Source organism: Limulus polyphemus, unplaced genomic scaffold (genome assembly GCF_000517525.1).
Source record: "Limulus polyphemus unplaced genomic scaffold, Limulus_polyphemus-2.1.2 Scaffold292, whole genome shotgun sequence".
Taxonomy (NCBI): domain Eukaryota; kingdom Metazoa; phylum Arthropoda; class Merostomata; order Xiphosura; family Limulidae; genus Limulus; species Limulus polyphemus.
Window position 1 is genome coordinate 1 of NW_013665902.1, and position 25624 is coordinate 25624.

Below are 25624 nucleotides of genomic sequence, written 5' to 3' on the forward strand. Positions count from 1 at the left end.
ATTCGCCAAAGTACAGGATAATTCAAGAAAGGAGAGAGCGTGAGAATCACATGATCTCGATGACGCAACAGTAGTATATTTACTCGTGCAGCTGTGTTGGGATCAAACCTCCTCGTACTAGAATATTTCAGCCGATGGTATTATCTCAAACTTACCGGCAGTTGGCGTGGTTCAAATTTTATCACTTTTGTAAAGATAGGAAGGGATAGGCTGTCTTAGCGATATAGACACTTTGGTCAAAATTGACCACTAACGTTGCCATAATTGGTGTCTTATTGATTCATTCAAAACATTTGCTCATTATCATAGCTTATAAACGGCCGTAAAATTCTGCTAATAAAATTTTTGTTTGTTGTTTTGTACTGCAAAGAAAATTTCAACCATTAAAGATAATTATGTTAGATGGCGCTGACATAGACTGATGTAACATAAGTTACAGTTTAAGTACTTAACTGAGATAAACAGGTGGTACGAACAATTTTAATAAATTTATAGTTTAGAAATTAGTAGTTCATAGCAAATTTTGTGTTTTTATGTTTTTGCTATTACGAAATGTATAGAGATGTAAAGCTCAAAATTCATAAATTTAGTTATCAGCTATTTGAGTTACCGGTACTACTATTACTATAGTATATATATATATATAGGAATAGTAATTTATTAGTACTGCTGTTATTAATACTACTAGTACTAGGTCAGTAGATGTGAAGAACAAAGGTTAGACTTAGAGAAAACATTCCATCCTCCTGTTCAAAATATAACCATATGTGCACGGTTGGGGCGAGCATGCCACTACCTTTTATACTAAATTATACTTTTATAGAGTGGCATTCAGCGTGGTATTATGAATTTGAACTTGAACTTTAAGTTATTCATTTTTAGTTTTACCATACGTTGCTGATTTACTTAGCGACAGTTCGTAAAGGGGAGATTAAATACCAGATACAACATAAAATGATACTGAAAAAAACACTAAATGTGCATTTTGGAAGTTCTAGAGGTTATGCAAACTATACTTATAATTTTTATTCTTTATACAACCACCACTAAGCATTCTGACTTGTCAGATTGATGTTGTCAACTCACAGACATATCCTGAGTACAAATACGTTTGTACTATAGCAGATTTTTTGTTTACAACAGTCTTTTACAACTTACTAAAACTAAAAGTGTGACATATTTCATGTAGATAAATGTAGTAAATTCGAAATTATAGTCAACATACCTTCTCCAATATGGTGTTGTTCCCCGAGCATATTATTGGATAAATGTAACTTGTGTTATTCTTAATGTTTGAATGCACATTAACTACTACTCATGTTAACATAAGTAAATATATTGATGTTGGGTTATTATTATAGTAATGCTACAAACTGTACAGATTACAATTATTGAAATAGTCTGATTTGTGCTCTTCTTGCATTTAACTAAAGACTAAGTAAAGGGCTTTCTTACTTTAAAGCTCACAGTGACCATGTCTTTTAGTAGGCAGAGTAAACATTTACACATGCAATACTCTAATAATACCAGAAATTCCAACAATTTATTTTGTCTTTGTGAGTTTCAAGTTATCACTTCTATCTTCATCATTTCACTGCTCAAACAGATCTCCCATTCATAGTGAATTTTTTGAGCTAAGAGTCTGATGAAATTTTGGCTCTTACACTCTTTAATGTTTTATATGTATATATATATTTTTTCAAGATAATTTATTTAACAGATCTTTTGTCACATTTTTCAGTTAAGTTGTATTTAAGGACCTGTTGGATATCATGTCAGATTTTGCACCAAGTGGTTCCAACTTTGCTGACTCTGAAGATGCAGCAGACCAAGATTACACTGATGAAAATTTATTACAGAGGACCTCTGACCAGCAAAGTACTCACAGTATAAAAGCAGATTCTCCACAAAGTTGTGTACAGTCATGGAATGACAGTGATGTTTCGACCAGCTGGAAGATAAAGATGAGCAACAACATTGCCCTTAGTAAAAAAACACTAGAAAACTATTCAACATGTTTTCTGTTTCACACAGATAAGGCCAGAGAAATGTTAACTGGTCTAACTATAGCTGAATGCACTCCAGCACAAGATAGAGAATTGTATAATATTATCCCTAAAAAGAAGATAAAAGCTGGTATGTAGAAAAGTTTTGTCACCTTTTGTAGTTTACATATATACAATTTGCCTAATAATTTTTTTAGGTTTTCTTGACTTAAAAAGATACCACATTCAAAATTCAAATTACCTTAAAATTTATTTAGGTTCAAATAATTATATAAAATTTGATTTGTATTACTTTTTATGTTGATTTTTCTACATGAAATGACAGATATTTATGTCCAGTATATAATATTGCCAAACTTGTTTTAGATAGTGATTGAAATGTGTACCACTGTTTCTGTATAAAAAAAAAAGTATGCTATTTTAGAGGGTATTGAAAGCTATAGACACTAGCTTGCAGGACTGCTTCAGTTCTTTTGATAAGTAGTGACAACAAAACTAGTAAATGTTTACAGTGGCAATACTATAATTATGGTAGTTGTAAATAATTATGCATTCTTCATATATATAGCAGTCCATATCAGATATATTTATTGAAGTTGAAAAATTACACGTATAGATTTATAAAAGCTAAAACTATGTATTTTGTTCTGTAGTTATACACATAGCTCTTTTGTGTAATTAGAAGTACTATAAAGTATACTGATCATATTTGATTTTATTATTGCATAAAATTCTAATACAGTTTATCTTATTTTGAGTAACTTTAATTTGTTTTATAATTGCATCACATTAATGCCACATTGAATGGTATAGCTTGCATCATGAAGAAAGCAGTAGTTTTCATTTTATATTTATATGTACTTGTAATAAAAAAGTACTTATTATCTAATATAAGTATCTGCAAGAAATGTATATGTGAAGCTAACATGTAGATTGAATAAAGGCTTGATCCAGTAACAAATGATAAAGCATATTATATACACATTTTTTACTTTTTGTGGAATGTACAAGTCAGTGTACCAGTCCCATTTCACAAATGATCTGGATGATCTGATATTACTACAATCACTGGATGTTTGTGTCTTTTTCTGAGTTTGATGAAGCATTAAACACAAGTAAAGGATGTGTTACATGCATGTATGCCTGGCACACTATGATGTGTAAAATTAGTGTAACAATGTGAGACATACCAAAAACATTTAATATATAATTCAGTTGCATGTCCTAATGTTATACAGAATGGTGTTTGAATTAAAAATAGTTCTTAATGTGAATAGTTCTAAATTTCCCCTACTTATGCATATTTGTTTTGAAATAGAATCTGTGGCTACTGTTGCTGCTTTGAAAGTTTCTTCAAAGATGGCCTGCTCTGTTTGTAGCACAGTCTTTACAACAAGGAATGAGCAGGTGAGAAGAGCAAGGATTAGGTGCCATTTGTTGTTGCTCCTAATTATTAAGGGTAATCTAGGATGTTTGTGTTTTAACTATCACACCTATTTGTGATGCACCTGTTGTATGGTTTGTATTATTGTATTGTGAAGAAACTACTTGGTTGAATAGTTTGAAACTTCAGAAGAACTTTCTAAAGATCATGTAGCTTCTACCAATAAAATATTTTTGTATACAATATTGGTATAAATTTTAAATTTCTACCTTAATAATTGTAGATGCTAATAATATGAAATGTGAAATACACCATCAACTCATAATAAATAATGGTAAGGTCAGACAAGAGTTTGGAAATGGGATATATTATTGTAATGTAAATTAATTATAAAAATGTATTAATGTTATGAAGAAGAAGAAAATTTGGGTTTGATTAATTGTGACAGAAACTCAAGTTTTTCACTGAGGTTGAAAGTGTTAAGAGAAGAAAAGAACTTGGCTGTGTATCTAAGAGCCTAACCTTAAGTATGAGGGTCCTTGTCTTACTTTCCGATATAATACCTTGCCTCTTCTCGCATAATAGCTTTTCCAATTCAGTACTGCCTATATATACACAGTTTTTGCTAACCACTAACTTTGAAACTCCAACTTGTTGCTTGTAAGTGAGCATGTGACTACCTTCCACTAATAGGAGTGTAACACATTCTCCTAACACAGCTGGCTCCCTCTATACTGATTGTTCAATCATCACTTCTCAATTTGGCATTCGTGTGTATAAATGTGTTGTTTTTCACTTGTGAACTTTTCAGATATAAGCTTTATTTCTGTGGAAGTATCTCCAAAGGCATTAACTGTTGTGGAAATATTTATTGTTTGATTTTCATTTTCTGCACCTACAGATTTTGTGGCCTTTTATTTCACAAGTGGCAGTAACTTTCACTTTGTCTGGTGTGGGACAACAATATGTTGTTCATTCTAGACTAACAACTAAAATAGCATTGTATTTGTCTGTTTGAGGAAGTGATGGCTTTAGTGTGGCAGGTGACAGAGTCTTTCATGTGACCTGGACCTTTTTTTTTGAACCTGAAATACCTTTACTTGTGTTTCCCATTCCTGTGACAGAAGGGATTTTGCTGGGTTTTTTTTGCCTTATCTTATACCCATGCTGTCTTGATTTTCCCTAAGCCTTTTTTCTTATTATGAGTGCGGTGAGATTGGATTCTTTCAAACTTCTGTTAAATTATTTTATTTTCAGTAAGTGTCTTTTATTTTTTAAGTTTGGGGAACTTGTGGGGAAATTTGAAAGGTGAACTACTTGATCTTATTTTTCTTAACATGTATTTTCTTGTAGATATCATTAATAAAGTTACACTTCAAATTGGCTACAACAATTATGTATATAAAATCAAATTTCAAAATGTACGTGCAAATATCTTTATACCATTCATATCCACAGCTTATAAATATAAAAAAACTCAGTTTAAACAGGAAATTTCCTATATTAATTTAAACCTTTACATTTTATAATAGAGTTGTAAAACAGTAGGATGAAAATTAATTTTGTTAATTTTATAACTGTTAAAGTAAATCTTTAAAATTTGAGAAGATTCTTGTTAAATGATTATCTTGATATGTTTCTGTTAACATAACTAATATTTGTGTTGCCTTACATGGAATAGAAAAGTGAACTTGGTAATTAAATCAGCAAATGCAAAATTCAAAATTAGTTGAATTAGCAACCGAATTATTTCAGATTCAGCATTATAAACTAGACTGGCACAGGTTCAACCTGAAGCAGAAACTAGCTGGAAAGCTACCAGTGTCTGAAGATACTTTCGATACTGTGGCTGGTAGGTTGCAGTGTTTTCTACATTGTTGTTAATATGTTGTATGACATGTAAGTAAAATATCATTCATAGCTTTCCTTGTTGCTCTAACTTCTGTACCAGTAAACGTGCTTACTACCAGAAGGAAATTTTGCATTACACTTTTATTTTTAGATATATTAAATTTCAGATTACATCTTCATATTAAACAATCATAGTGTACGTAGGACAGTGGAAAATATAAGATCCAAATAGTTGTTAAGAGCTAGTGTAATCTGTAAAGATGAGAGTTTCTTTACTAAAATTAAATAGTATTTATCCTATAGCATGTCGATAATTTTTCATATATAAAATTGTTGCTTTGGTAAAAAAAAAAGGTTTAAATTTCTTAGACCTAACCTGAACTTAATACAGTGTTTAACCTTTTCACTGTGCAATTAATTTTCAGGCTGATTCCCAAAAAGCATCAATTATCCACCAAAAAATAAAAGTATGAATTTGACCTTTTGTATTACTTTTTCAATATTGAAAGAAGCTGTACGTTCTATATCTGGCAGTAGTACTCCTTGAAAACTGTATTGGAGAGTGATAAATAATGATTTAAACAAAAAATTTAGGAAAATTAGAAGAAAAGTGTTCTCCAGTAATTGGCATAAATATGGGCAAAACCAAGTCAGTAAGAGGCCAAATTCGTTACAAAATATAAAAGAAATATAGATAGGTAGAAAGATAGGTTTAAATTTCTCAGATCTAACCTGAATTTAATAAAGTATTTAACCGTTTCACAGCATAGTTAATTTGCAGGCTGATTCCCAAAAAGTGTCGGTTACCCACAAAAAAATAAGAGTATGAATTTGACCATTTGTCTTACTTTTTAGATATTCAAAGAAGCTGTATTTTCTATATCTGACAATAATATTCCTTGAAAACAGTATTTGATAGTGAAAAATAAGAAGGAAAATTAGAAGAAAAACGTTCTCTGGTAAATGGCATAAATACAGGCAAAACTAAGTCAATAAGAGGCCAAATGCATTACGAAATATAAAACAAATTATTTAGATAACAGTATACAAGATATAAAGAAGCTGTCTTTATATAGATTCTATATGTGTTCCTGCAAAGTTGGAAATTTTGTAATGAGGTATATAAACATCCAGGTTTCACGGCATAGAACACAGATGGCAGGTTTGGTGATTGTTTCAAGTACAGTTTCATGTTGCAGTAGAGGGAAACGTAGTTTAATAGTCATGGGGTAAATCCGAATTTCGTAGTCAGTGGGTATAAATGTTTATTCGGATATATCCAAGCTACTCAATAAAAGGGCTAATTGCACGTTGATCATTTCTCTTTCATCACATTGTTGCTCTCACAATTTGAATGAAACTCCCAACCTTAGACATAATAATATGTATTGCCAGCCTGTGGTTTAATTAGCCATACACATCACCCATGTATGGTACTCCACTTGTGCACAACAAAAGCTCATCTTCTTCTTTTTTTTTTTTTAAGAATTGTGGAATTTTTGGGCTTATTATGTTCAGCCTGTAGTTAACAATTAAAGTGTTATTGTTCTTACATTTATTTTCTTGATCTTGAAAAATGACAGATACAAATTTTAAAATTGATTTCAGTTACAGCTTCTGAAAATAATTAGTAACTTCTTACATTAATTTGATTTCTTCTCTTAATCAAACTACAAGATATTTTGACACGTTTTACAGAGTGGAAATTTACAGATTTGTCTAACAGTTGCAAGTTTATCTTCTTTCTAATTCGTACTGAAAAAAAATGCAATGCATACAAGTATGTTATGATGACATGTTACAGTCATTACATGTTTGTAATAAACAAATTCATATACATAACTTGTTAGAAGACCAGGGAAATTACTGACTTGCTTTGTTGGAGAAAAATAACACAATATTCGGATTTACAACCATTCTTAAAGAGTTGTGGAGTTACTCTTATTGCTAAAGGCATTTATCAAACACAGGTGGAACATTTTTATACCATTGTAGTAACATATTGAGAAATATATGACATACTTTTATCATAGGTCACTTGAGAAGTTGAAAAGTGACATTTATTGAATTAATATTCAATGCTGTATTCTAATAGGCTTCCAAAAAAAATCAAACAAAGTGGTAGTTATTCTTTCTTTGTAATTTAATGAAAATATTTTGTATAATGCATGCTTTAAAATTAAAAAATATAAGCATTTAGCTTAAATTGAAAATTAGGACAAATGACCTGTGAGAGAAAGTTTTTGACCTTTACATAAAAAAGAAGTAATTTAAAACCTGATATAAAATACTTTGAAAGCTTTAGGTAAAATAAAAGTTGAATGCCATTAAAAATTTGGTGTTTTTACATTAGATGACATCTCCAGTTTGTCTGCATCAGACTTGGAGTCAGACTATGAAGACTCAGAAAGGGATTACACTGATACAAGTGGAAGTGAGGCCCTAAGTAGTCCAGTAAGACGTCCAAGGCCATCAGGCATCCCTACACGCATTCGTTTTAAAAAGTTGCATCATCAGGCTCCTAGTGTGACATCTTCTGACACTGAAGGAGATGACACTGATGGAAGTGAAAGGAGCAGTCCATCCAAAGCTAGATTTGAACCTAAAGTGTACTTAAAAAACAAAGAAAATCAAGTTATTGCCCTTTATCGATCAGTGCTTCATGGGAAGTTGGTATGTTTTGTTGGAGTTTTTTATCACATTAAAGTTATGTTTTTTTACAGGATTCAGTGATGCATAATTACATAGCAATGAATTGATTATCTTAAATTGTCGCACCTGCCTTATTTACTAGAGTGACATCAAAGTTGTACAATTTGTTTTTCTCTATATTGTATCATGAAGAACATGTTTTGTAAGCAGCTTTTGTTGGCAGATTTTTGATTAACCTACAAATTAATTGGCAAATATGTTTACAGGCTGTTCCTCATTGTCAAAAAGATCTGGTTTCTTTAGCATCTCAGTTACCAAGTCAAATGAAATGGTTAATAATTCTGGTTGGAGGAGGACATTTTGCTGCAGCTGTATTCAATGGGTAAGTGTGATATTTGTAACTAGCCATTCTCTCCTGTCATATATTTGATCAATAATCTTACTCTTTGTTTTTAACATTCCTTTTAAGTGCTTAAGTTAAGGATAAAGAAATTTTTGTACACAGTTTTTAATCTGTTAAAATTGCATTTGACAAAATAATCACTATTTTTGGAGGTATGTTACAAGTGCTTGTTTCAGTTTCTACTAAAGTCTGTACAGAAAGTTCTTGTCACATTTCATGTATTGTGGCTTTTTAGTTAGTTTCTAGATTACTTTTTCTGCCTGGTTAAAGACAGGGTTCATTAACTTTGTTACTGATAAGAATAAATCTTGTACTATGATATCACTTGATTTCTTATAACATGCTTTTCATTATTAATCTCATGCTTCTTTATAATTTATTGTTAGTTTTATGTGTTTCTTAACAAATCTTAGCATCGCATTCTTATTTACTTTGAATAAGATAATGACATAAGCTTGGGTGAATTGTAGATTTCTTTGAAATTATTTACATTTGATGAGAAGCTGTTTAATTAGGTAATCAGGAAGACAAAATAGTAGGAACAAAGAATCAGTGGATACAACGTTTCTCTTGTTTTTAAACTAACTAGTATTATGTTTTATTAATACTTCAGTACACAAGTGTGTTGTAGTTTGTTCTTCACTGTTCAGTGTTGGTTACTTACCTTGATCACAAATTTGCAAACTGTATTGTGAAAGTCAGTAGTATAGATTTATTATGTGATCATTGTGTTATATTATATTTAAGTGTGAAGTAGGCTTAACTTAAACTTGGTATGTGCTAATGTTTCATTCTCTTGTTGCATCTACATAAACATTTTTTCTTTGAGATTTTGTATTGTGTAAGGTAATAACACAAAGGTAAAAAGAGAGAATGTTAAAAATCTGTTCTTGAAATGAAGCAAGTGATTATGGAGAAGTATGATATGGCCTCTCAAATAATTTTCTACCACACAGTTACTACATAATTCTTCTAAAAAAATTGGAACTTACATTTAGGAAAAAAGTAAATTTAGTCCATATTAAGCCTACTTCAATTGTCTAGTCTTTTAAGGTTTCAATGTGCTCATTGCCAAATAAATATTTGTTCAAGGAGGAGCCTTTCTGGTAGAAGGAAGATGGAATATATTCACTGAAGTTCCTGCATTGATAAATGTATTCATACTTCATTTAAAATCCATTATTAAAAATTGGGGTTCTAACCAATAGAAACTGGCACAAAAGAACAAGTCTTGTAGAAAAAGTAATATGTTTTTTTCAAAAGCCACTCTCTCAAAAATAAGGTACATGAGAATATTCTAAATTCTGATTAGAGTAAGTTGGTGAAAACTTCATAAAAATTTTATTTGTTCTAATAGGGTATTTACAATAACTTCAAAAATTTGGTTCATACAGTAATTCTATCTGAAGTGATTGAAATCAACATGAATTTTGGATATTTATTGTTAATGCATGTACTTTTATATCTGTTAACTATGAATTATTTATGAAGAATCTGCTGTTATACACAGTTCAAAGATGTTTTATGTTTAACTTGTGCCCTACAGTTGTACATTATATTATTTATTCTTAATCCTAGTTAAATTCTGATTCAAGGTCCTAGAACTACATTAAATTCACAAATACAATGTTTGTTGTTTCCATTTTATAAACACACAGTTCCATTAAAAGTAAAATAAATAATTGTGACTGTGCTTTAATAGTGATGTCATTCATATCTGTTGTTGAAGAATAAAAGTGTAAGGTGTCTTTTACAGTACAGAAGTTGTTTGTCATAAGACTTTTCATCGATACACAGTACGAGCCAAGCAAGGAGGCTCACAGGGTTCCAAGGACTCAAGGCAAGGAATCCAACCGAAATCTGCCGGAGCAAGTTTACGTCGCCACAATGAAATGGCTATTATACAGGTGAGGAAGTAAGTGTGCAAAAAGGTACTGCTGTAACCCTAGTTTTCGAGGACATGTGTACATTATGTGAAATGTTAAGGCTTTGTGATGCTTAGCATTCCCAGTTTCAAAATTTTTCCTGTCTTTATAACTATTGGCTACTGTTACAATAATTGTTATGAATGTTATAAGGTGTACAGCAACTTAAATGCTCATCTGACTTCATAAAATGCAACCTTTGGTTATAAATGACTAAACCTGTCTTTTATACTGAGGCTTTGTTCATCATTAGCCTTAGCTAATAATTTGAATGAACTTCATCAATCTCTTCAGTGTCCTTAAGTTTGCACATTACTCCACATATGTCTACGACCTTCTTGTGATAAACCTAACATAACCTTATTTGAAGCAAGTAAATTAATAAACCACAGTTGATGTTTTTAATGGATAGATTATGTAATTATATATAAAAAAAACACTGCTGGTGACAACATGGTATAAAAATGCATCTTAATTTTATGTATGAAAAAAAGGGTACACAGATGTTTTTTAATGGTAATGTTTATGATCAGATTGGTGGTGTAGCTATGGGCTTTAGATTTACTCATTCTCTGGTCAGTCTTTTTCATGAAAAACAAGGCACGTAAATGACACTTTTACTATCATTAATGATCTCAATCATGTTTCATTATTAAGCATAACAGTGTTCGATTCACTGTTCAACATCAGAAATATCATAAACTTGTTTTCTTATATACACTAGTTCATAACATAAGTGGTAACATCCAGTGGAAAGTTTACCATAAAAAAAAAAAAACTTGTGTTGGCTTCTGCTTGATCTTTGCAAGCTATACAACAATTATGTTCAAGAAAACTTAGTCGAGATCTTATTTCGTCATGCATATCAAATCTCAAGCGCCTATGACTCTTTTGTATAAATAGTTTCATTTTCATAACACTAAGAGATTCTTATTCAAAAGTAGTTTGTACTATGAGATAGGTAGAATAATTTGTGACTATTTCAACAAATGAAACTTCATAAAGCCACCAATGTATAAAGTTTCTTAATGTTCAATTATTTCAAACTTTACCATATATTAATAAACATGCTTTGTAAATTAAAAAAAAACAGCTACAAAAGTTTAGGCCAATAAATACAAATTAAGAGTTTTAGAGTTATGTTGAAAAACACCAAATATTTATTAAACAAAATTTCTAACAAAATGAAATTCATATGTTGTCCTCCTTATTTTTTGCAAAATATTCAGCTATTATTAAAGTGCAGGTATTTTTATTGTACAACTTATTAAAATACAGTTTTTATTTTGTTAACATTTGATAATAACCACAATCACACTGGAAATTTTCATAAATCTTGTTTTGATGTTTGAAGAAAACAATGCTAAATCATCATAAATAATTTTAGTGGCTCGTTTCAGCTAAATATGACATAGTACTTGGTTTGATTACAAAAACAGGCAAACTAAAAAAAAAGTGGGATGAAACAAATCTTTATATTTGAAAAATACCTAGCTCATAAAACTATGTAACAATTCAGACTTATGTAAAGAAATTTTAATTGTAGGAGATATATTAGAAGGGGCACTGGTTTTATGGTCCACTGTGTCTTAATTGAAATTTATGTTTCATGGCTCACAAGATTTTATAAACAATAAAATAAAATAACAGATTGTTTTACACATTCCAACAAATCATACTCATAAGTAAAAAAACATTTTAACTTGTAAAAATATGATGTCCTAGTGTCTTAATTGTTTTATAGTGTATTATCCTCATGGCTTATACAAAATTCACTGTTATTACAATTACTACAGGTTTGAAGCCTCTTCAGTTATTACCATAATTGTTGTCAATTTGCTAGATTCAACATATGGGCCTAGTTCTTCATAAGTTCAAATGTGAATCAATAAAACAAGTGTTAACAGCTGGCAAAAGTACACATTCAATACTCTACATTCATGCTTTATATATTTCAACTCTACTTAGGAAAAGAAAATAATGAATGTTTTTAAAATATCAGATTTTTTTCAAAAATATTAAATATTTGGTCTACTAACACTGTTCATTCAGTATTAAAGAACATCAAAAAACATAAACTGTGAACATGAACATGCTAAACGTTTGAATGGTGTTAATTAACAGTGCATGTACATGTGAAGTTCTAAAACTAAATGGTTTATGAAATAGTGAATGTCTTAAGAAATACTGGTAAAAATAATATTCGAGCTAACGGTAGAAAAGTAGTATACATTGACCTGTTGGAAAATGAAAAGAGTGACATATGCCTATTCTTTATCAGTCTTTTGCTTTAAATGTAAGTATTTCTGTTCAACTTTACATTAAAATACACCTCTAAAGGGAAAATTATGAACTGTATTGTTTAAATCCTAAAACTTATTCTTAGTTTCTAAGATATTACAAAAAAGTGTAAACTTCAGAATTTTATTTGATGTACTTTAAAATTCTGAAAAATAATTTATTTAGACTGTTAATTTTTTAATTATAGTGATTTTTTTCCATAAAAAATTCTATCTACTTTCAAATATTTTATCTTGTTCATACAGTAAAATAAAAAGATATCTAAGTTCTGTTATATTCTTCCTCTAACTAGCTGCAATCATCTTACAAGATTTTAAATTTTTTAAAAAGTTTATTGTTCACGTTTTTGTTAAAAAGCATCCAAATGCTAGTGAGCCCTTGATCTGATGGACTACAGTTGTCTTAAGTTTATAATTTTTAATTAAATTTTAGCCACTTTTGTGTACTGTTTCAAAACATTCAAAAGCCACTGAACTTCTGGACTGATCATTTACAAAAAGCTCACAAGATTATATACTTTTTATAAGCCTAATTCGCCATTATAAAGTTTTGATAAGTCTTATTCACCACTTATTATTTTGATTGTTACAGGATATCCAGACACTACTGAATTCCTGGTCTGATGAGCTACAAACCTGTGATAGAATATTTTATAGGGCTCCCAGCTTTAATAGAGTAACTTTATTTGGAAATAAAAACCCACCCTTTAAGAAGAATGATCCACGTCTTCGTACCATCCCTTTTCCTACCCGCCGAGCAACATTCAGTGAAGTCCAACGCATTCACAGAATTCTAGCTACATTAGAATGTTTTGGTAAGGTTTAGAAAATTTGATTAGGTTTAATTTTCCTTTACACCTACCTTTTTATTGAAATTTTATTTTTCATTCCTTGTGATTTTATTAAAGTAGTGTTTGGGGGGAAAATGTCTGGCAGACTTAAGACTGAATCCTATACATGTAGTTTCTGAAGGCTCATGTCAAATAACAATAATTTCAATACTAGTAATAAATGACCTTATAACACCAGATTTGTTATTTTTCTTTAATTGAACACATATTTCATTTTACAACTTCTTCAGAAGCACTCCACTAAAACTCAAACTGTAACTGACAGTACATAGTTTCAATTTATTATTTAAACTAATCAAAGTTTTGTACTGTCAGTTTCAGTTTGTGCTTTAGTGGAGTACTCTTTCCTAAAAGCCCGGCATGGCCAGGTGGTTAAGGCACTTGACTCGCAATCTGAGGGTCGCAGGTTCGAATCCCTGTCACACCAAACATGCTCGCCCTTTCAGCCGTGGGGGCGTTATAATGTGATGGTCAATCCCACTATTCGTTGGTAAAAGAGTAGCCCAAGAGTTGGCAGTGGGTGGTGATGACTAGCTGCCTTCCCTCTAGTCTTACACTGCTAAATTAGGGACGACTAGCACAGATAGCCCTCGTGTAGCTTTGCGGGAAATTCAAAAACAAACAAACAATCTTTCCTAAAAAAACTGTAAAGCGAAACACTGTATGTCCAACTAAAAAAATAACAAATTTGGTGTTACCAGATTGTTTATTACTAGCATTGATATGTCTTGTATACACCAATATACACATAATAATTTCACTACACTTAGATATTGTAAACCTAAGATCATATATATTTATCACTGCTAAAGTAAATAATTGCATGGTAAATAATGTTAATATGAGAGTGATAGTTCCAACATAGTATTTAAAAGTGTATTAATATTTCTCTAAAATAATACTTTAGGTACTGAAATATTTATTAAGTATTCAGAGTTTTACTGGTTATTTACTATCTGTCCAACCAATCTATAACTAACTTGATGACAGTAATACTAAGATTAAGTACACTTTACAAGAGTGGTGACCCAAGTTCTGTGCTGTGCTTGAAATTACTTCCTCCATCAATGATCGTGCTCAGTCTGGTGGCCATGGATACTCATAGTTTCCTGAAACCATAGTTTTCTTTATAACAAGCCTCTATTAAGAACTTATATCTCTATAAACTTTCCCCAGTCTCTACGCTGTAAGTGGTTAGTAGTTTCCAAGACCACATTTAAAGGTCAAAGTCACAAAGGCTCATTGGGGCTGCAATGGAAGACTTAAGAGATATGGGGTTGTGTGTGATTTCTGATAAATTTCAGCTGCTTTTGCCATCTTTCTACAAAGTTGGCAATTGATTTTTGAGTTGTGACTTAAAAATAAACCTTTGGCATCTGAGTTCTTCAACTACTTATCCATATTTATTACCTTGTTAACAGTCAAGGAGATATGCCCAGTTTTATTGCAGTGGATTTTTGAATTGGAGAGTTCTCTTTTGTAACCATAACCTTCATTTGACAGATGAGGTTATTGCTTCAGATTGGCTTGAGGTGTGGTTTTGGAACTCATTGCTATCATTAACACTCTATTAAACAATTTTTAACATTGAAGTCTCCCTTCTGTGAAATATTTTTCCTTTGCCTCTTCATGTTTACAACAAATCATCTATACAAGTCTGTTTTGGAAAGGGCTGTGACATAATCCTCCAGCTGTCACTCTATCCTTGGTAGAATGCAGTGTCAAGTAGTTGGTAATTTGCCATTAACTAAACATTTAGGTGCTAAACATGCCTCTGCATTAACGAACAGAAATTGTTTGAGTAAAGGTTATTAACTCTCTGTAGAAACAACATTCCCTTGTTGAGTATATCTAGTGATCTGTTTACATCAATTAAAAATAGCTTACATCAGTTGTCATCTTTAAAAATCTTATTTAGTAAAAAACTATAAAGATAGTAAATGATGTATCTCACACCTTCCAATGGCTCAGTGGAAAGTTTGATTATATATATATATATATATATATATATATATATTGCAAACTATGGTGTCTGGCCAAGTGTTTGTCTGTCTCCCCCTTTGAAAAGCTGCACACGCAGGCAAAGCTCAACATTCACTTTTGAAATAATAGGAGAACAAGCAGGATATTCAACACTAAATTGTTAGGAATTAATCACAAAATCATTCACATTTCAAAATGTGATGTAGCTTAAAGAATAAAAATGTAAATTTACTGTATGTTATTGTTGAGTGCCTCTTAGCATAACTGAAATGCTCAACAACTATTTTTCATGGTGGGTGGTATAAGTAGCTCAGAGCTTTGGGTCTGAGTAAAACCAAGAGTGCAACACAATTAACCTTTTCAAAGTCTGTGAAATAGTTTAAATTGATAGATTACTTTAACTTTTCCCATCACTGGGGATGGGTACTTTTGCTTGTAGCTTATATTTCTAAAAATTGGGTTTGATACCATTGGTGAACAGAACACAGATATTCCAATTGTGTAGCTTTGTGTTTAACAATAGATGAACTTGGTAGATATTTTACAATAAAGTTATTAAGATGAATGACGCATGATGAAATAATACAGAAATATCAATATTTGTTGGCTCTGAAACGTTGACTTTTATTATAACAGCCGAACTAACTGGTAAAGGTAACAGAAAGTATCACTTTTTTTTCTGAAATTGCTGAAAAGAACAATTTATTCATGAACCAAAATAGTTTTCAATTTGTTTAGGTGCAATAAAAATAATCTTGTTTAATTGCCTGAAGAGCAAGTAAATTTTGAGGTGTAGATCTAATGTTAGTTCATGCTACAATAACAACCTAGTGACACTGAAATATTATCCTTAACAGTGAAATGAGACTCTGTGACTTTGAATTGTTCAACAAACTAAAACTTACTGAGTAGGAAGAAATTGCGATTCACACATTATACACGTATACTTATGCCTTGACTATAACACTGTGTGACTAACATTAAGTAAGCTACATTTGTTATATAGGGTATAATGTAAATAAAATGTACAGAGACTAAATTTAATTGTACAATCACTAGACAAGTATGTGAAAATTTTCTGTTTTGATTTACTGGGAAGTATTGTGACCTTTTTTCCGTCACTAATTAATTTGTTGTAAAATAACAAACAGCTTTGGGGATGTAGGTATTTTTCTACACAAACTATTTTATCAACATTAAATTTCTTAATACCATGTTAGATGCTATGTACATAAACCTCTTTTTTTTTCAAAATAATTAGCTGCTGTATGATGTTTTGGCATCTTTTTGAACAAAAAATATTCAGATTTTTCCTGATTAATTACAGCTATGTAGTGATGTCTAACACTTTCCTGTATCATGATGATTTTTAGGAATGGAAAAGGATTTTGTAGACACCTCAGTAATACCAAGATCACCTAAATTTCATATTAGTCCTTCCAAGCCTAAGAAAGTTCCTCAACCCTGCACTGGAACATCCTCAAACACAAGCTGTAAACCTGTTGATAACAGCAGCGACATTGGAATTGTTATTGAAAATCAGTCCAAGACAGAAGATGATGATCAGGCAATTCTGAAGATCACCAGTAATACACTGAATGATGGTACACAACATTTTCCTTTGTATTTATGCTATTTATATATTGTTTAGGTGGAGTTAAAATATGTTACTTCATTATGTAATAGCATCTAGTTAACCATTTGGTTCAACATGAAATGTAAGGTAATTCCAATAAGTAAGACAAAACAGATAAAAATGTAATACAAGATGTGGTAGTTATATGTAGTATGTCAGCACATCTGTTTTTTTTTTTGTAAAAAAAATAAAAGTTTCATGTATATTTTTTAGGAAATTAACAGCAAGAATATGATAAAATCATAAAAATTTCACGACAGAAATAAAATAATAAGAATAATATTTCATGGTATAAAATTAGAACCTACAAAAAAAAAGTAATTTCATTTCATACCAGTGATAAGTGATTATCAAGCTAAAGATGGTTAATGTGATTTTTATCACAACTTTTAGGACTATTAGAGTAATATGTTCCAAAATGAAAATAATTTATTTGTTTGGGTTTGTATTACCTGAAAGTATTATAAAAAATTAAATAAGTAACCTTGAACTTCATCATTAATTTAAATTTTTTTATTTCAATTTTTACTTAGGAAAAAATTATAAAATTTAACAAAGTTTTGGAAAATATAGAATGCCTGATGGCCTGAGTACTATATATGAAGTACTTACTACTAAAAAATAGGGAAAGATCCTGCTTATCCATACACTCATGCTTGAAAGATATATCATGAAATGTGTATAGTAGAGTGAGTGCTCCTACATTTTTCATTAACTGTACAAATCACACAGAAATACTTGTCCTAGTAGTAAAAGTGCATGTAATTAAACTAACGAGTGTCTCCCATAAACCCTTGTAAAATCTGCTTGAAATTAAACTTCTAATTCATTGATTATTTGTGGCTGGGAGCGGCCTAGTGGTTAGCATGCCAGATTGTGATTCCCAGAATTTGTATTTTGCAACCTATTACTGCAAAATCGTGCTTCACATTTTAGGAATGTGTGTGTATTATAAGAGTGGTGGTCAGATCTTAGTAATCGATTTTGAACACCCAAAGAGTTGACAGTGAATGCTGTTGGCTAGCTGCTTTCTCTCTGTAGTCTATCAGTTCAGATTATCCCTGTATAGCTTTGTGGAAAGATTTGGAGCAAACAAAAATTAATATTAATATTTTAAGGTAAAAGAAACATTATCTAAAAACAGTTTTTACCAATTGAAAAATGAAACATTATAAACAAATTTCATATGATTAAAAAACTATCATTTATAGATTTTAAATATTAATTAAAACTTTCAATTGAATAAATTCAAATTAACTTTTAGCAGATATTTGGAGTGATCCCCCTAATACCCTGGCTTTAGATTTGGAAGACACAGTTCTTACAATAACTGAAGAAATAAATGATACTACTCAATTGAAAGAATTTGATGGAACATACAAACCTAGGAGAAATAGGCATAAGAAAGGAAAAAAGAAAGATAATGGTTTTTCTAAAAGGCAACAAGATCCTCACAGTGAAGCTTTAGGTAAGGTAGATTTATTCTCTTCTAGCCTACAAATTATATTGAATGATAGTTCGATGTTACACTAGACTACTGAGCTGTATTGTCCATGCTATACTCTGTTGAAGTGTTATTAACACGTGTTTAATATATGCAGAACTGCTGGAATGATATGTGTAAGTTTGAAGCATCTTTCTTTTTATCAATATATGTGAAAACTACTGTACAAAATGTGGTGCAATGATCATCATTTGTTTAAGTCCACTCCACCACTACTACTACACTAATGTAAGTATTAATAAAACTGGGTTGAAAAGTAGGTAAAAGTCTTGTATATGTTGTTTTGTGGTAATATTTTAGAAAGTGGTTGAAACTTTTGGTCTTGTATATTACTTTCTTGGCTTTGAATCTGAGTAAAATGTACCCAAAATTTTTCTGCTTTTGAACTAACTCCATGTACGTATTACATCTCATTTAATCTCGTTATTTTATATTTTGAAGCAAAATTTTAGTTTTATGCTTTTATATACCAATAATCTTTTTACACTTAGAATTTAAAAAAAAAATCATGTTTTTGTACATTTGTAATTATACATGTATGTAGCTGTTAACAAGAAATTATCCTTTAGTTATTTTTGTCACATAAAAATACTATATTAATGTAATAAATGTTTTAATAAAAATCTTGAATTGCATCAATATCTGTTTACTTTTGTAATTTTTACTTCTGTGATTAACCACCAGGTGAGGAAAAGTTCTGCATGAGGAACACCCTATACTTGGCTTGTAAAACTGGTGACCTCACAGAATTAACATCTATACTTCATGTTTTAAAGAAAAACACTGAAACAGTGGAAAAACTTACTTGTGGTGAAACTATAACAAAGTTTGAAGATAGTCAAGTAAACCCAGAAAGAGTAAGCCAGACTCAATCTTTTCATGTCAATAGTCCACTCAAGAGGTCCACTCGCTCACGACACAGCAGTGGGGGATCAGTTATGGATGAGGAAATGAGAAATAAAGCAAAAGACTTAAATCCTTTTTCTGTATTTCATGAAAGAATTTGTGTAAAGAAAATATCTGTATCAGATAGTGAAGTTCCTCTTTCTCCAAAGTCTCGTTTCCACCGTCGTCGAAGTCATTCACGCTCTTTCTCCGGGTCTGAAAGTGACTCTACTCCACCTGTTAACCTTACTATATTAAATGAGCCAATCAGTGACACAGGGTCAACTTTACTGCACGTGGCTGCCAAGGAAGGTCAGAGAGAAATAGTCAGATTGTTGATGGAAAATGGTGCTGATCCTAGTACAAAGTAAGACAGAAATGTATCATATTTGGTTCTAATTGTTAGTTGAAATAAATTTGTCATGTAAATTGAATAATTTACACCTTCTATTAAGTAAGAGTGGGACAAACAATAAAACCATTTAGAACCCAGTAAGCTACAAACAAAGCAAAATTAGTTAAAAACACACTTTTAGGTTAAAATTGGAGAGTGAAATTTTGATTTGAAGTGATATCTTCCAAGTAATAACAAAAACATCACTTAATTTTATAATGCTTTTCTCTAAGATAAAAAGCCATTATGTACTCCTTTATGTATGTTTTGTAAAACTAATTTCTGGTGTAACTGTAAAAATTGTTGAGTATCTTTTAATATTTTCCACATTTGGTTACACATATTACTAACGATTTGTTTATTTTTCTGTAGCTTTTGCATAAATATAATGAACTTAAATTCTTATTTGAGGATTACATCATCGTGAAAGGCATTGAGTTTAAAGGGTCAAAAGTTCAATGTCAGAGGACTCTTATCTGACTTGTTGGTGCAGTTATTTATTATTTTATGCCTTGTTTTCAAAGTATGAGTATGCCTAGACTCTAGGAATATGTCCCACTAATTAGGCTTAACTTTAGTAAGGTCTTACTGTCTAGTGTTTCATAATTATTGATGTTTATTTATTTACTTTTATAACTTATTATTATTTCATCAGTTTGTAAGTAATTGTTTGTTTAGTGATCTCCCTGTACTGCTTTGTTCAGAGACATACTTTGGGGAGATCAGACAGCTAGCCTACTGTGTGTACAGTTCTTTTGATTAAAGTTAGTCTATAACGGTGATATTGGTTTTCGGTGTACATTAGGTCTAAACTTATCTGTCAGTTCATAGTATGATCTTGTTTTATGTTAATTACAACTGTTTATAATTTCTTTATTCTTGAACTTTTATTTTTTATGCTTAGAATTTTCACTGTTTTATCTGTGATCAAAGACTAATGAATGAGAAAGATATAATTTTTTAATATGTTTATAAACTAAATTTTATATTTAAATTGTGATGTACTGTTGCAAAGGATGTTTATATGTAATCTGTAAGCACTCAGGAGTATGCCAAACAGTAATTGTATTATTAATATGTTCTTCCTTTTTGTAGAGATAAATATGGAAAAACCCCTTACTTAATGGCAAAAGACAAAGAAACTAGAAACGAGTTTCGAAGGTTCATGGGAAACTTCCCAGAAAAATACAATTATGACATGTCCCAGGTGAGTATCTTGAGCATCTGAAGCATTTTGTGTTATAATACTGTACATACCTGCTAGACACCATCATAATACATCCCAGCTAGATCTACTTCATGAAACGTCTTATTCAAGATGTTGCAATACATAACATGTTTCAAATAGTTTCATTCATACTGTTTAAACAGCTACAACACTTTTCACTACATTTAGATTGAAACATTTTGTGATGCCCCAACCAGCAGGTAATACTCCTAGAATGTAATACCATACTAGAGACAATTATAATGCATCTTAATTTAGATGTAGAATGTTAATTAATATGTATATACTTATATATTTATTTTTTAAATCTACCCATATATGTGTATTCTGCGTAACATTTCAGATATGTTTTTTATATTATATCCCAAAGGAAAATGTTTTGTTTTCTGAAAACATTTTGCATGAATTGTGTTAAGCAAGAGTTTAGTTTTATTTTTTTCTGAAACATAAACACAACTTCCAGTGAAACAGATTTTAGATAATTTGCTTTTGAATTATTCAAATGTAATTGTACTGTTATTTTTCAAAACCAATAAATACAAAGTAATAGGGAAAGTTATTGATTTATTCAAAAGTTCAATTAACATATAATATATATAAATGTTTTTCAACATTTAATAAGCTTAACGTTGTAAAGAAAGATTAGGGAACTCAAATTATACTAAGCTTAAACAAAAATAATGTTGCTATCTCTTGACCAAAGATCTTGTAGTGACTTGTACTTATTTCAGGGATCTGTAAATAACTTCAAGTACAGGTGTTTTAACCATACAAATATTTTCTTACTATTTATATAATGGTGGTAGTTTAATTAACTATTTTATGGGTACAGCATGATCTTTTCTTTTGTCTTGTAAAATTTGGCAACAATACTGTACTTAGTATACTAACAGAGTATTTAACCAGTACTCACAGTCCAGTTGCAGTAAACCTATAAATAGACTATTTATCAGAGACTAACTAGTTAATTAAAGTGCCTTAATCATTGATTTCCATTATACTTTTCCATTCGTGTTTGAAGAACTTTTTTATCATGACCATGTTTGTCTACTCATATAAAGGTCTTAAGATCTTTTTTTTTTCTATTTGATACCAAAAGGCTTCTGTGCATACATAAATAACCTATGACTCTATGAACTTAATAATCAGATGCAAAAAATGTTAATTGAAAATATCAACTCTAGGTTATTTCTTCAAAGAAAAAAATATTATTTGTTTTAATTCAGATAATTTGATTTTTCCAATATTTGTTTACAAGCCTTTTTACTGAGAAATATAGAATATTTATCTTGATCTGATACATATTGGATCTAATAAAACAAATTATTTCATGTCTTATTTATACATTGTACATGCACACAAACAAGCACTTCTGAATTATTTATTGTCTACCTTTAAATAATCCTCTAGAGTTTACTTTGTTGACTAGTCAGTTTTAAAACCTGTAACATTTTAATTCTATGTATACAAAAGATTCCTAGTCCCTTAAATGAAGAAATTGAAAGAGAAAAATTAGCAAAGTTAACTGAGAAGAAAAAAGAGAAGAGAAAAGCCAGGAAAGAGAAAATCAAGGTGAGAATACAATTTTGACACAAGGTAATTCATATGCATAATCAAATTTCATTTTTCAAGTATTGATATGAATTTTGTAACACATAGTTTGACTGTTGTCACTACAAAATTAAGCTAGTAATGTTGTGTAAAAAATGAATCAAAAATAAAATTTCAAAGTGTGGTACAGAACATTTAGTTGATGCCTCAGCACTAATTCCAAAAAGTATTTTGCACATGTGGCTAGCAGAAAGAGTTTTCGCTCCTTGCTCAATACTCCCCTTGAGCACAGTGTAAAACAAGAGCTCATTCTTTTCCCGGTACTATACCGTTTAAATGTTATTTTTTCTTAAGAACAAACAAAGGATCATTTGCATTGTGCCTTTATTTTAGATTGAAATATCTCACATAAGAATTATCTTTCTGACATTAATTTTATTTATCTTAAAAGACAGAAAGATACCAAAAAACAACTTTCAGTTTTGCGGATCTTACAGGCTACGAATTCTCGTATCCACGATTCTGAAACTTCTCAAGGTCCATACATTCCTTAACAGGAGTCATCTTATTGTAATTCAATGGCAACTTGAGGTACTCTGACAATGAGTGATGTTACTGCCTTTGTACATCAAGTGGTTGATTCTGTCCTATATTATTTGTCTCAAGCCTAGAACTCACTGCCTCCTACTTCTGTAGCTTCTGCTGAGCCTGCCATGTCTTTGGATGATTTTGACCAGCTCTTCCCACAGAATACCTTTGCTTCTGGTTTTTCTATCCCAGACAAAGATCAGATAACCCCATCTTTGTCCTTCCTAATATCTAAAGTATATGACAATCTTTCTCTTACTCCAGTTGTTTTTACTGATTCGGGGATAAATGAATTGCATGAGCCTCAAACTTTGGTCTTTCTTCTTCTTGGGTTGTGGATTACCTTGGATGATGTTTCAAATGCTTTTTTCCATATTATAATTCATCCAGACTCTCATTATTTCCTTTGTATTGTCCACAGAGGTTAGATTTCTCAGTTCAGAGTCCTTCCCTTAGGGTTACTTACAACTCTGTATGTTATCAATTGGGTTCTGAGGGCCTTTGCACTGAGTCTTCTTGTCAGATATGAATTTCCATTACTATATTGCCAATTGATTTGTCTTAGCCCTGTTCTGAGAGACTTCCTCTGCTTCAATTTCCCTTCTCCTTCAGGAGTCTGCTCATTTGGGTTGACTGGTCAAGCTTTCAAAGTTAGTATTGACCCAAACTCAGTATCTGATTCATTTGCAGTTTTTATCAACTTATTTGCTAGACAGGATTAACCTTCTCACTTATGTCTCTAATATATGGAGCTTCTGGTTACCAAAGCTCTCATGTCTCCTATTCCTGCATGAGAGATGCTATCTCTATTGGGAAATCTAGCAACTCTCTAGCCCCTTATACCTCTGGTCCTATACTTTTGTGTCCCCTTTTGTTAATTCTGGCAGATCAGTGGAATATACCCTCTGATCCACTAACTTCTCCACCTCTGTCTTTTTACCTCTTATTGTTGTAGTGATTCGATCATTCCTATACAACCCCGTGCATCCTTTTTCCTCCACCTCACCCAGATTTACATCTGCCCATGAATACCTCTGTTCAGGTAGGATGCACTCCTGTACAGGTTCACCATTTTGGGTGTTTAGTCTCCAGAGGAGTAGTCTATGCACATTAATATTTTCAAGATGTTTGGAGTTCAAAGGGCCTGCCATCATCTTCTGTCATGCCTGTGATCCATTAACTCTTTTGCATCAGATAGGTCAAAGTGCACATGTCACAACCTTTTACAGAGTTACATTCAGAATTTAATTAAACTACTTTATTATCAATGTATATGAGTAAACTTGGCATAATAATGTAGCTAATAAATCAAATTTTAATATTATATAAGTCTCAAGTTCTTAATTTTATAAGGAAATGTTTTTTAAAAAATCCTCAGTCTTCCCTAGTATGGAAATTGTGACATTTGCTCTCTTCTCTAATTTATTTATCACCCCTCCAAAAAATAAAGAATTTAATGTAAATTACTCATTACAAGGTAGTTTTTACTCAGGCAAAGCATAATTTTATAGCCTTCAATCTTATTTGGTTACAGAGTCATAAACTAGTAATTTGATCCCTCTTGTCACACCCACCTGTCACATCCTCTCTTTCACAAATTACCAATAGTTCTCTCTTATATTTAATACTATATCTTATTATAATGGACATGGCGTGTATGTCGGTATCTGTGTATGTAACCAAAACTCCTGTGCCACCTATTGAGTGGCTCCACAAACAAAAATCCATAAAAAATTTAACAAGGGATATTCAAGATTCAAGCAAATTAGAAAAAGAACTGTGGTATGTGCAACAACCATTTCTTTATAATAGAACACAATTTGAAATAAAAGTACTCTCCTCACAACAAGAACATGACTTTCACTTGGACTGTACATGAGGGTTTGATTATATCTTTATTGGTGTAATTTTTAAATGTTGTACTGAGAAACTGGAGTTCTTAAAAAACTATAATTTTTTCAATAAATGGTACCACTTTTAATAAATAAAAACATTACAGTTTATACCAGTAAAATTTATGAAAATTTTGAGTTCTGTACATTGAATCATTTTGATGGCAATGAGTTGCATATAACTAAAGAGCACAATCTAAACACTTTTCCCATGCAGTACTTCCCAGAAACAAAATTTGTTTTTAGAAAGTGTTCACTTTCTCTAGATTTTTTTCAATGAGGTATGAATACTACGATTAGTAATTACTAGCAAATACAGCTGCTCATAGGATAGCATTTCTTCTAGGTATTTATGACCAATAGAAAGCCAAAGTTTTAATTTATCAAATGAAGTATTATATTACGTTGTTTTCTAAATAGAGAATTGTCTATTTTGCTTCCAGTTCAAACTTTATTCCCACGAGAAACACATTGAGGAGCCTAGCTAAATTTTTAATGGCACTTATTACATAGTTAGAAAACCAGAAAAATTATTATAGTTATAGAAAATTGTCTGCTCTTTACATGTTATTATTCTGTTTCTTAGGTACA

At 30.8% G+C, this 25624-nt stretch overlaps 1 protein-coding gene across 3 annotated transcripts in view; it reads left to right on the forward strand.

Moving 5' to 3' along the window:
* The first annotated feature begins 401 nt into the window (after window positions 1-401).
* Window positions 402-25624, forward strand: part of LOC106457096 (ankyrin repeat and zinc finger domain-containing protein 1-like) — a 40388-nt gene continuing 15165 nt past the window's right edge. Inside the window, exons 1-13 of one of the 3 annotated variants that reach the window (XM_022382910.1) lie at window positions 402-468; window positions 1742-2136; window positions 3325-3413; window positions 5146-5242; window positions 7595-7914; window positions 8160-8275; window positions 10053-10203; window positions 13114-13336; window positions 16729-16959; window positions 18256-18459; window positions 19180-19747; window positions 20870-20981; window positions 22476-22574. In XM_022382910.1, coding sequence (XP_022238618.1) covers window positions 1773-2136; window positions 3325-3413; window positions 5146-5242; window positions 7595-7914; window positions 8160-8275; window positions 10053-10203; window positions 13114-13336; window positions 16729-16959; window positions 18256-18459; window positions 19180-19747; window positions 20870-20981; window positions 22476-22574 — 2574 coding nt within the window. In that variant the 5' untranslated portion in view covers window positions 402-468; window positions 1742-1772. The remainder of the gene's footprint in view (window positions 469-1741; window positions 2137-3324; window positions 3414-5145; window positions 5243-7594; window positions 7915-8159; window positions 8276-10052; window positions 10204-13113; window positions 13337-16728; window positions 16960-18255; window positions 18460-19179; window positions 19748-20869; window positions 20982-22475; window positions 22575-25624) is intronic. The other 2 variants (XM_022382911.1, XM_022382912.1) reach the window with 2 other exon arrangements.